The 12,373-nt window shown below is 39.5% G+C and overlaps 1 protein-coding gene and 1 pseudogene across 1 annotated transcript in view; one reads left to right on the top strand and one right to left on the bottom strand.

The window, feature by feature from the left end:
• Pi4ka (phosphatidylinositol 4-kinase alpha) overlaps positions 1–12,373 on the bottom strand; it is a 205,003-nt gene that overhangs the window by 133,446 nt on the left and 59,184 nt on the right. The window contains exon 2 of the mRNA XM_004628165.2: positions 1,944–2,060. Within this exon, the coding sequence (XP_004628222.2) occupies positions 1,944–2,060 (117 nt within the window). The remainder of the gene's footprint in view (positions 1–1,943; positions 2,061–12,373) is intronic.
• LOC111815767 overlaps positions 6,246–12,373 on the top strand; it is a 19,932-nt pseudogene continuing 13,804 nt past the window's right edge.

The following is a 12,373-nucleotide window of genomic DNA, read 5'->3' as shown; positions in this document are numbered from 1 at the left end:
CAGCCTCCCAAGAGCTGGGATGGCAGATGCGCGCCACCACACCCAGTCTCAAGCTCTGTCTCAGTGTACCACAGGGGCAGCCCACCTGGAATTGAACCCTGGCCACTGCACTCTGCCTAAGCAGGAACTTTAGTCCACTGAGCTATCTGGCCGGCCCTTTCTATAAAAATATTAATACTTTTTTTTTTTTTTTTTTTTTTTTGCGGAACCGGGGATTGAACTCAGACCCTTGTTCTTGCCGGGGAAGCACGTATTCCACTGAGCCATCTCCCCAACCCCAATACATATTAATATAGGGCATACAAACATTTTCTACATAAATATTTAGATAACTAACAACTTTATTTTCCTAACATAGTATGATTAAACTTGAAAATTTTATTTATGTATTTATTTTTGTCTTTTTGAGACAGAGTCTCACTATACATTTCAGGCCTGCCTTGAGCTCATTTTGTAGTTTACACTAGTCTTGATCTCCCAACGATCCTCCTGCCTCAGCCTTCTGAGAGCTGAGATTATAGGCATATGCTACCACACTTGGTTTAAACTTGAAGATTTTAAAATGATGCCTCTTAATGACAAAAATATAGCTCACTGGTACAGTGCCTGCCTAGCAAGCAAGCTCAAGGTCCTGAGTTCAATTCCTAGTACAAAATTTTAAAAGTAAACAAAATATTCTATACCCAATGATCAATCCTTTCGTTCAATTAACTGTTAAATAGAAAAAAAAAAAATAGTCATATTTTCACAAGAGCTCAAAGTTCTTGCTCAAGGCTAGTTGTAGCTTTTGGGAAGCTGTTGTTTGGTTGGTTGGTTGGCTAGTTATTTGGTTGGTTGGTTGGTATCTAAGGATTGAGCTTAGGGCTTTTAAAATGAGCTACATTCCCAGCCTTTTTCCTTGCATTGTGAGAGTGTCTCAATAAACTGCTGAGTTGTCTAGGTTGAGCTCAAACTTGCAAGCCTCTGGCCTCAGCCTCCCAGAATACCAGGATTACAGTTATGTGCTACCACATCTGGCAAGTTTTATTTTCAAATCCCTATAAAAAGTCACATTAACATTATACTCTGAAGCCCGCCAGATAGCTCAGCAGACTAAAGTGCCTGCTTAGGCAGACGCAGGGACTTGGGTTCGATCCCCGGCATGCCATGCTGGCCCCACCCCCAGAGCATGCTGAGATGGTGATTGAGACTGGGCATGGTGATGCGCGCTTATAATCCCAGCACCTGGGAGGCTGAGAAAAAGGAGAATCACTGTGAGTCTGATCTACATAATGTATAGATAGATAGATAAATACTGAAATTTGATGTATTTCTATCAGTTCTATAAAGTGCATTGCTGTATCAAAATTTCAAAAAAAAATTGTCATTGTGCAAGTAAAACAACAGTATCAATGAGTCTGATGAGCATTTTACTAGAGATTGAAAACCAAATTTATTCTGGGGGGTATAAAATTACTTCTCAAAGAAGTTTAACTAACTTTTTGGTAAAAATAAAGAATTTTTATATAATATATTCACAATTTTAAAACTGCCTAGAGGAAAAAAAAAAAACAGAGCCAGCTAAATAGCTGAGCAGATTAAAGCGCCTGCTTAGGCAGACACAGCGGCCAGGGTTCGATCCCCAGTGTGCCATGCTGGCCCTGCCTCTGGGGTGCACTGAGAGGACAGAAAACAAAAGGATCTTTAAGAGTCCAATCTACACAGACACTGTAGACCCTGTAGACTCTGTACTAAAATACAAAAAAAAAAAAAAAACCAAACACTTCCCAGGAAGGTAAATACTCAAATGTCACATTCTCATGTACCCTGCCTCAATTGCTTCCTTATACTACTTTAATTAGGCTGGGGTGCACTCTTCTACTACTGCACTAGGCAAATACAGGCAGGAACAGATTTAAATTCTCCTACTATACTGCAGAAACTAAATTTAGTAAAAGACTTACTTGAAGATCAGACTCAATGAGAAAAATGCCCAATGCAATAACTGCATCTCTTCGTCTTTCATCTAGTTGGAAGATCCCATGGAAATCTACTGGACACATGCAAAGCAGCTTCTGGACCTAGAAAATGAGATACATGTGTGTGAGCCACATTTAGAATAAATCAAACCCATAAAAGCCCAGTGAGTTCATATAATGAATAAAAACTTATTTTTTTTCAATGAAAAAGTCATGCTAGCCAGGTATGATGGTATACACCTACAGTCTCAAATACTCTGAGGCAGAGGCACAAAGATTACAAGTTTAGTGCCACCCTGGACAAGTTTGTGATATCTGTCTCAAAAATAAAAAGCAGGGCTAGGGCAATAGCTCAGTGGTCTAAATGCCTGCCCAGCAAGCTCAAGGACTCGGGTTCCATCCCCATAAATGCAAGCCTGAAACCGGACATGGTGGCGCATGTCTGTAACCCCAGTGCTGGAGGAGGCTGAGACAACAGGATCACTATGATCCAAGCTGAGTAGCAAGACCCTGTACCGAATAAATGAATGAATAAATGATTTTTATAAAATAAATAAAACTGGGGCCGGGGAGATGGCTCAGTAGAATAAGCGCTTTCCTGGCAAGCGCAAGGGCCTGAGTTCAATCCCTGGTTCCGCAAAAAAAAAATAAATAAATAAATAAAACTAAAAAGCAAAACACTAGGGACATGGCTCTGTAGCAGATTGGCATAAGTTCAATTCACAGTTCTAAAAAAAAAAAAAAAAAGCATAAAAATGGGGCTTGCGGGGCCGGGGAGATGGCTCAGTAGAACAGGCGCTTGCCTGGTAAGCACAAGGGCCTGAGTTCAATCCCAGGTTCCACCAAAAAAAAAAGGAGGGGGGGGAAGGGATTAAAACCCAGAGGTAGATCACTTGTTTAGCATGCACACCTTGGTTTGATCTCAGAATGTGGGGATCAAAATTATGAAAAGGATATTTCCGGCTGCTAAAATAATTATACACACAAAATATACATGTTCTGAGGAACATGTGCTGACAGTTACAATGACGTTCATAGAGAGAGATACAGCTCAATGTCTAAAATATAAATCTGTGTTTCGGTATTAGGAAAGACCAGGATCCATTAAGAAGGTTACCCATTCCTATCTGCAGTAATTATGTAATAATAATTTTCCTGAGGGATCTTTTTAAAAATTAAGTGTGTTGCCTAACATGCATGAGTCAGTGGGTTTAATTCCATGTACTGGAAAAAAAAGTATTTGTAAAACAGTTGGGAACTATGTATATACACATCAAGGTGTCAATAAGTAATACTTATTTTTACTGGCTTTATCACAATAGCAGCTAGCAGAAGGCAAAGCAAGCAAAGCAATTTATTAGATAAGTGGAAAAATCAGAACTATATCCAAAAGAAAACAACAGCACACACCTATATAAAAGAACTAAAAATCTGGACTTAATATGAACATAGGTGATGCCAATCTTGAGACTGTGCCATAAAAAAACATTAGTAAACACCAGGACCCTGACCCTGTTCCTCTGTAGTAAACTCAATGAAAAGTTATTTGCTGTTACTGATGTTCATGGTGATATGTTTATAGCAATGTATCAAGTGTATTACTTGAGGACTGCCCTGAAAATTCATTAGGAAATTACCACTGTAATTTTCTTTTCCAATGCTGGACTCAACCGCATGGCCTTGGACATGCAAGCAAGTATTCTCGCACTGAGCTACATCCCCATCCCTTTTTTCATTTAGAGACAGCATCTCAAATATCCCAAGCTGGCCTCAAACTTGAGATTCTCCTGTTTCAATCTCCTGATTAGGTAGAAATGCAGGCGTTCATCACCATACACACACATACATAAAAGGATTTTTTAAAAAAATATTTTCTAAAATATGCTTTAGAGAAAAATATTCCATGTATAATCAGGAAAAACAATAAATTAAAGTAATAGTATCTACATATGGGGGAGATCTCTGCTTTTAATGATTAGTGCTTAGACAAAAGAGCATAACAACAGATAAGGACATAAACGCAGTGCTCCTCACAAGAACGTGCTTCACAATCAGAGGGAAAAATAAAATACAAAGAAAGCTACAGACCAAACAGAAGATTGATAATTTCAGAGATTTCAGCCATTTTCAATATCTCACTATTCACATCTTCATAGGAGTGAAAAAAAAAAAAAACCCAGAGATTTTTGTTTCTTTGTTTTTGAGAATCAAACTGATGGCCTCATAGATGAGGCAAGTGTTCTGGGTTCTAGCCCCAGCCCTCCAGGGCTGTTTTCTGTTTTGTTTTGTTTTGATTTTTCTATTCTTTTTTGGAGACAGTCTCGCTATGCAGTTCAGGCTGGCCCTGAACACACTATGTAGTCCAGGCTGGCCTCAAACTCAAGGCAATCCTCCTGCTTCAGCCTCTTAAGTGCTGAGATTATAGGTGTACACCCTCCAGGGATTTTTAAATTCCTATAAAAGAAAAATTAAAAGTCAATAGCACAACAGATTAAGTCAATGAAATTAAAGTAATGTTGATTGGTAAATTAATATCAAACAGAAAGAAAAAAACCAAGACCCTAATAAAATCTACGTCCTTTGCCTTGTCCCATGCACTATTTTATCAATACCCCACTCCAACACAGAGAAAACACACTAACTTACATAACTGGGAGGTGATGCTAATGTAAGGAGCAGGGTAGAGACTCAGAAACATGCCAAAACTGGCATGGTATAGTTATTAAATTTGGCATGGTATAGTTATTAAATACGACAAAGAGGGGCTGGGGAGATAGCTCAGTGGTCTAAGCACCTGCCTGGCAAGCACAAGGACCCAGATTCGATCTCTGATACTGCATGCTATGCACCCCCAGAACCCCGGGTGTACTGTGCCAGCCACTGAGACCAAGCATGATGGCACATGCCTGTAATCCCTGGGCTAGGGAGGCTGAAACAGGAGGATCAGTACAAGTCTGAGCTGCGTAGCAAGACCATGTACCAAATTAATAAATATAATTCCTTTCAATTCTAAATATGACAAAGAGTAGCTATAAAAAAGGATAGCTCATCAATAGTCCTACATACCCAATACATATCCACCTAAATTTGTATTTACCATAATACTGGGGATTGAACCCAAGGCCTCATACAAGCTAGGTAAGCACTACAGTTCTGAACTATATTCCCAGACTTTATTAATATATTTTTCAGAACGATCCTGCTTATGCTGCCCAGGATGATGTCAAACTCCTGAGCTCAAGTGATCTATTCCTGCCTTGGCCTCCTGAGTACTGAGATTCTGGGTATATACCACTGTACTCAGGCTATACTTACAAGTTTAGATTTTGTTGCTTTCAGTGCTTTTTATCTAACCTTATAGATTTCTTTAGGGACAGGGTAAGAGCAATACTTCGGGGGTTTATGGTATACAAATAAATCTAATGTTGACAACTTCTATTTTCTTTTTTGTGGAGCCTTTCCTTTTTGGAGGGTGAGGTGACTTTTAGCTAATGAAGAAATCCACATTAGACTTAGAATCTTATCTTGGCCCTGATACAGGCCAACTGGGCAGCAAGCTAAACCTCAGCTTCCCTGCAGCTCTTTCCAGGACTTGAGATAATGTGCCTGATGCAAAGGCATAGCCACTACCTGGAGTTAATAGTCATTTAACATTACAGAAGCATTTACTAAGCTACTGATCTTCAGTGATGTCTTTCAGAATAAGTCAGGAGCTATGAGTCAGTCAAGGCAGTATGTCTTTTAATTCACTCATTCATTATTTACTGGACACAAATGTCATGAGGCACATGAGGGTGCTATGGATGCAGAGCAAAATGGACATCTTAAAGAGGGCCCTGGCTCTCATTCTAGATAAACCAGACAAATAAATATCAGAGATGTGACAGTGTAATGACAAACACAAAATAAAGATAAAAGGTTTAGTTCTGCCTGTTGAAAACAAGAGAAGAAATAGCTTTCATTCCTCCTTAAGCATTTACTTCAGAAAATTCGTAACTGTATGTACTTCTTTTCTTTGAAATGATTCTAAATTCTTCTGAAGACTAAGTAAATCTTTGACCTAGAAATGCCTTTCTCGGTGACCTAGGAATCATCTCTTCAAAATGCAAATATCACAGTTTCCGTGGGACAACAGAGCCTAACTTCCATAGACACCTCACTCCAAGACGCAAAACAACTTTGTGTCATAAAGTTATGAGAAGTTTGTTTTTCTTCTGGACAAGGTCAAATAATTAACACAGATGGTCACACTAATTACCATGAACTATGGGATGAACTATGTGCAACATGGTGCTCAATCGTCTTACTAGTATTCAGTATTTAGTAAGTTTAAAAACGAACATAACAGGTTGTACTTGCTTGGCTATCTAAAGGATAAGATTTATTTCTGTCTCCCCAATCTCTCAGCAGACTGCCCCTGGTCATATCACATTTTGATTTAATACTTATTCAGTTATAAAGATATAAAGTTTTTTTTCTAGTACCTTTATGGACAGTATTCCTGAGTTGATTTTCTTTTTAATTATATTTTCTCATAGTTCCTGAAAAATTACATTTTTTTGTTTTTTTAAGACAGGGTCTAACTATGTAATTCAGACTGGCTTCTAAGTCACAGAAGTCCTCCTGCTTTAAGTCTCCCTAGTGCTGGGATTACTAGCACATGTCAACGTGCCAAGCACAAAATTACTTTTGTTGGGGTGATTAGAAGGCTTAAGAAGGTGTCCATTAAATTGGGATCTGCAAAAGATGGAAGCAGTCAGAAAGAGTATTTCCAGTAGGAAAGAATGCAGGGATGTCAAGATATTCAGTCCAGGGAAAGATAGTCTCACAGAGCTCCACAGGCCAGACTAGTATATAGACTGTATTCTAATAGCAATGGGGGAAGTTGGGAGTAAAGAAGCCTTAGTGACTTGACTTTAGTTAGAACTGAGGTTTAGAAGAACCCCTCTAGCTGCTGCACAGAGAATGGATCTTAGAAGATAAAAAAGAAATCAACAGAGAAATAGTCAGGAGACCCTAAAGAAGTCCGGGCAAAGATTGTTGTAACCTGAATGAATAGACACAGACAGACCAGCTCAAAATCTTCTGGAGAATTTGATGGTGAATGGGATGGAAAAGTGAAAGATTATTTTACTTGCCTCTCTGTCACACTAGAAAATATCCAAAGGCCAACATCAAGGACAGAAATATGAGGTGAAGTATACTGAGGTTTAGAAACATGCCATGCAAGGGGTAGTCAAAGGAATATTTATTCTGGAGACAATTGAGTTAATGGTAAATACAATTGCTATCTTCAGCCCGCCTCCCCCCCACACACACACCTACTGGGAACCAAAAGCAAGGCCAAGGCCTTTGAACTAAATTACATCCCTATCTCTCTCCTTCTTTAAATTTTGTGACAGGATCTCACTAAATTGCTAACCTGCTCAGGCTGAGCTCAAATTTGTAATACTTCTGCTTCAGGCTCCAACAACGCTGGAATTATACATGTGAGTTACCATAGCTGACCTTTCCTCAGCTGAAGAGCTTCAGTAACATCAACAACGCCAGCTACTCCACTATTAAGGATAGTGATTAGTACATTTATCTCTCTATCCTCTCAATTTCTCATTAATCATCACCACCTTTGGTTTCCTGTTTACTATACCATTGACATGAGTGACTGAATGAATGAATGAATGAACGAATGAATGAATGGACAAACAAACACACCCATGCATGCACAGACAAAAACATGTTTATTCTTCCCTGGGATGTACACCCTGTGATCTATTTACACAGACCAGTGCAACAGGTTCTCCTCCCAGTACTGGCTCTCTCCTAAGAGAGAGTGAGGGAACCTCTCCTAGAACTTCTTTTATGTAAGGTATAAGGACAGATTTTCCCTCAAAGAGCAGGTGTTCCAGGGTGAGCTGAGTTAGATTTTTGCTTATTTCTTTTTTTTTTTTTTTTAGGTTTTTATTATACCCTTACTTGGAAACTAATATTCAAAATGGACATAGACTTAAGCTCTAACAACATCTCAGAATAAGAATTCAGCATCATCACCATGTCTAAATCTCATGTTTGTGCAGCTGTCATCTCACTGAGAGGGAGTTCTGAAGGCAGCACAATTTTTAAGATGCAGACCCTCATTTCCTCCGGAGTGCCAGGGCCCACACTCTCTACTTCAAATACCTAGACAGTGCTCTGAGCTACTTTGACTTTAGACCTTTCATACACACTCAACTAAAGATATTTAAATAGAAATAATTTCTGACAATTAAGAAATTTCTCTAAATGTTGGACCTGTGGTTTTAAAATGTAAAGGGGAAGCCAGGCCTGATGGTACATGTTTGTATTCCCAACACTGAAGAGGATCATTGCAAACTCAAGGCCAACTTAGACTACATAGTGAGTTCAAGCCAGCTGGAACTATATAGTGAGATCCTATCTCAAAAAAAAAAACAAAACAGAATAAATGAGTGAATGACACTAAACATAAGTAATAAACCCAGAGATCTAGAAAATGAATCAGGCCAGGGAGATGGCTCAGTGGAATAAGTGCTTGCCTGGCAAGCGCAGGGGCCTGAGTTCAATTCCCGGTTCCGCCAAAAAAAAAGATTAGAAAATGAATCAGTGGTTTATGAACTACAGTAGTAAGGTAAACAAAGAAATGGCCTTCCCAAGATGTCCTAATCCTGAATTGGTGAATACATCATTTTACATAGCAAAAGAGAATCTGAAGATGTGACGAAGTTAAGCACTTTGAAATGAAAACGCTATCCTGGATTATGTTAGTAGGCATAACATAATCACAAAGGTGCTTAAAGGTAAATGGTGGAAATAGAAGTCCGAGCAATGAGCTATGAAGTCAGCCCATTACAGCTGCTTCTGAAGATGAAGGGACCATGAATCAAGGAATATTCTAGATGTCTGCCTCCAGATAGTGGAAAGGCCTGGAAATACATTCTCACTTACAGTCTCCAGAAAAGTAAGCAACACACCACCAGCAGTTAGTCCTGAGACCTGTGTGTCACATTCTATTCTATGAAATTACAAAACAATAAATATATGTTGCATTAAACCACTAAGATTGTGGCTTACATTATTAATGCAGTAATAGAGAACTAGTACAAATGGCCAAAAAATATCAGGCAAAACTCAAAGCTTGGATTGCCTATCAAGAAAGAAAAATGACAGGCCTGGGAGATAGCTCAGCAGACTAAAGTGCCTGCTTAGGCAGGCTTAAGCAAGCTCAGGGACCATGGTTCAGATCTCCAGCATGTGACACACTAGCCCTGCCCTCAGGGTGGGCTTAGCCTGCCAGAGAGTTCAGGCATAGTGGCACATGCCTGTAATCCCAGCCCTGGGGAGGCTGAAATCAGGAGGATCACCATGTGTCTGAGCTGCATAGTGACACCCTGCAACAACCAAATACGTAAGGAGGAGGAGGAAGAAGATAAGTAAGAGGAAGAGAAGGAAGAAGAGGAGGAGGAGGAGGAGAAAGAGGAAGAGGAGGAAAGAAAGAAAAATGAGTAACCAGATTACAAGCAATATTTATTTCCTTTTTTCCCCCACCTTCTCCATTTTCTATAAAGAACATTGATAACTTCAGACAAAATTAAATGAGAAAAACTTTGCCATTAATATCAATCTTATTTTTAAAGGATAGTAACAATTATATTCTTAGAGCTCAGAAAGTATATAATACTTTAATAAACAGAATTTAGATAATCTAAGAGCAATGAACATAAAACTGATAGAAGATCTGGGTCAAACAAAAATATTTTCTATATGCAATGGTCCTATAAATACAATAATTTAAGTACCTTATTATCAGTAAAGCTTCTACTTAAATAAAAGCTTCAATCTAAGTACAAAAGCTTTTATTTTTTTTAATGAGAAATGACATGCAGCTATTTTGGTCCCAACTTAAAGACTTCCTATGACTCCAACAACAGGAACAGCAGAGACCAAAGCACTGAATACCAAAGGGCACAAGAGACCGAGGTACATAAAGGTAAATCTCATAAAACTATCTTGAAAATATCTCATAGCCTCATGTAGATAAAAAACAAACATATAAAGTAATTCATTAACCCCTCTTCCCTCTAAAAAAAAAAAAAAAAAAAAAAAAAAAAGGAAAAAAAAAAGAATGTAGCACAGAGCTTTTCTTTGTGTAATTTTTGTAAAGAAATACAAGTTCAACTCCTAATCTGAAAGGATGCCTGAGGATCACTGACATCTCTGAAATGTATGCAGAAAAATAAGCATGGGACTAGAAGAGTCCACACAGGCTCACTTACCAAATGTTCACTTTCAGGCAGGCTGTGTGTTCTTGTATCCTAGTTTTACAGATTATGTAACCAGGCATAGATAGGTCAAGTACAAGCGAGGTAACAGGCTCTTAATTTGACTCTGACTTTTGGCCCTCTGTACTCTAATATTATCACTTCTAGTTCATACACCCTCAACAGCACTCCAATGAAATCTCAATGCACCCTCTAAGAATGGCAACTTCTGTACATTCAGGCCTCTATATAACAACTTTCACTTCTTGTCAGGCTTTTTCCATGGTTTTCATCTATCTGTATTGTTTCACTCAAACTATTTTCTCTCCTATAAAAGTTTACCCAGTCTTGAGACTGGGCATGGTGGCACGTGCTTGTAATCCCTGTGCTTGGGAGGCTGAAACAGGAGAATCACTAGGAGTCCGATCTACATAGTGAGACCCTGTGAACCCTGTAGACCCTGTACTAAATACATGAAAAAAAAAAAATTTACCCATTCTTCCAAAATCCATCTCTGCTGTCTCTTGCTTCTTGAACTTTTTTCAGAGTCTAGCAACTTCAAGGAATCTCTCTATTATAACTCTCAATGGCTCATACAGAATTTTGTACTCCTCTTGAGATAATTATTTTCCTTATATTTTATTTTGGAATTACTTGTGTACTTCTGTTCATTGCAGACAGGGGACGATGTGCTTCACTGTATCCAGTACATCCTACACATTTTCAGAAATTTAATGTTAAACTACTTAGTGGAACACAAAAGGGACCAATGTTACAGATCTTTGATAAGGTGAGGAGAGAAAAAGAGATATAAGAACACTAGAATTCAGCTTCCTAGTGCAGGGTTAACTATGCCATAATACCTGTCATACAATCAGCATAGTAGTCTTCCCTTACCCATAGGAACATGTTCCAAGACCCACTGTGTATTCCTGAAACAGCAGACAGTACTAAACACTATAAATAAATGTCTTTCTGTTGCTTTGTTTTGTTTTGTTTCGTTTGCTTATTTTGAAACAGGGTCTCAGTACATAGATCAGACTGGCCTCAAACTCTTGGTGATCTTCCTGATGCAGCCTTCTGATTGCTGGGATTATAGGCATGTGCCCCACACCTGGATTGTCTTTCTCATCTTAGCTAAACACTTATAACACACTCTGACCATAACTTTTACAGTTTGGAACAACAGCAAAACTAACCAATTTCTTTTTCCTTTTCATGACTTCATAAAGAGTAGGGGTGTGGAGACACAGAGCGCAGGCCCGGCAAGAGAGTGAGACGACCCGGGGCCCGCGGATCCTGAATAGACCCAGAGTGCAGGACCCAGGTGTTGAGTGAGACGACTCAGGGCCCACAGATCCTGAATAGACCCAGAGTGCAGGCCTGGTATGTAAGTGAGACCACCCGGGGCCGCAGGATCCTGAATACACCCAAAGCCCAGGCCTGGTATGTGAGTGAGACCCTGAATAGACCCAGAGTGCAGGCCCGAGTGAGTAAGAGAACCTGGGCCAGCCAGATTCTGAATTGACCCAGAGCGCAGGCCCGGCGTGTGAATGAGACTGCCTGGGGCCCACTGGATCCTGAATAGACCCAGAGCGCAGCAGGGCCTGTGGCACGGAACCCCTCAGCAGAACTCCCTGCAAAGAGGCTAGAGGCAAGACTCGCCCAGCTGATTCAGGAGCAGAACATCTTGCCAGAGTGACACAAAAGGTTCAACTCCCAGGGCTGCAGCAGAAAGAAGTAGAGCACATCAGCCAGACCCCAGCCAGATCCAAGCAACACCTACCTGGAAGAATCTGAACTTCGAAGATCCAGACCTGGTGCTAAGGTAATAACTCTATCTAAGCTCTACACCAAAGCTCAGAAGACAGTGGTATACAAAATGACAAAGAGAAGGAAAAAATGCAATCTCAGCCCTGAGTCCACCCAGTACAAATGCAGAAGACACTAGCACTGAGGAAACTGGAAATCACACTCCTGAAATCTCTGAAATAATAGTGTTGACAGTAAAGAATCAACTGCATGTACAGCAATTAACCACTGAGAAGAATGTATGCAGTGTATTATTTGTTGAAACTGTACTTTCGATTTGATTTGAAACTGTCTCATTGCTATATGTTTATCAATAAAACTTTGAAAAGA

Source organism: Octodon degus, unplaced genomic scaffold (assembly GCF_000260255.1).
Source record: "Octodon degus isolate 3935 unplaced genomic scaffold, OctDeg1.0 scaffold00021, whole genome shotgun sequence".
In the NCBI taxonomy this organism is placed as follows: domain Eukaryota; kingdom Metazoa; phylum Chordata; class Mammalia; order Rodentia; family Octodontidae; genus Octodon; species Octodon degus.
This window is presented reverse-complemented; position numbering and strand designations above follow the sequence as displayed.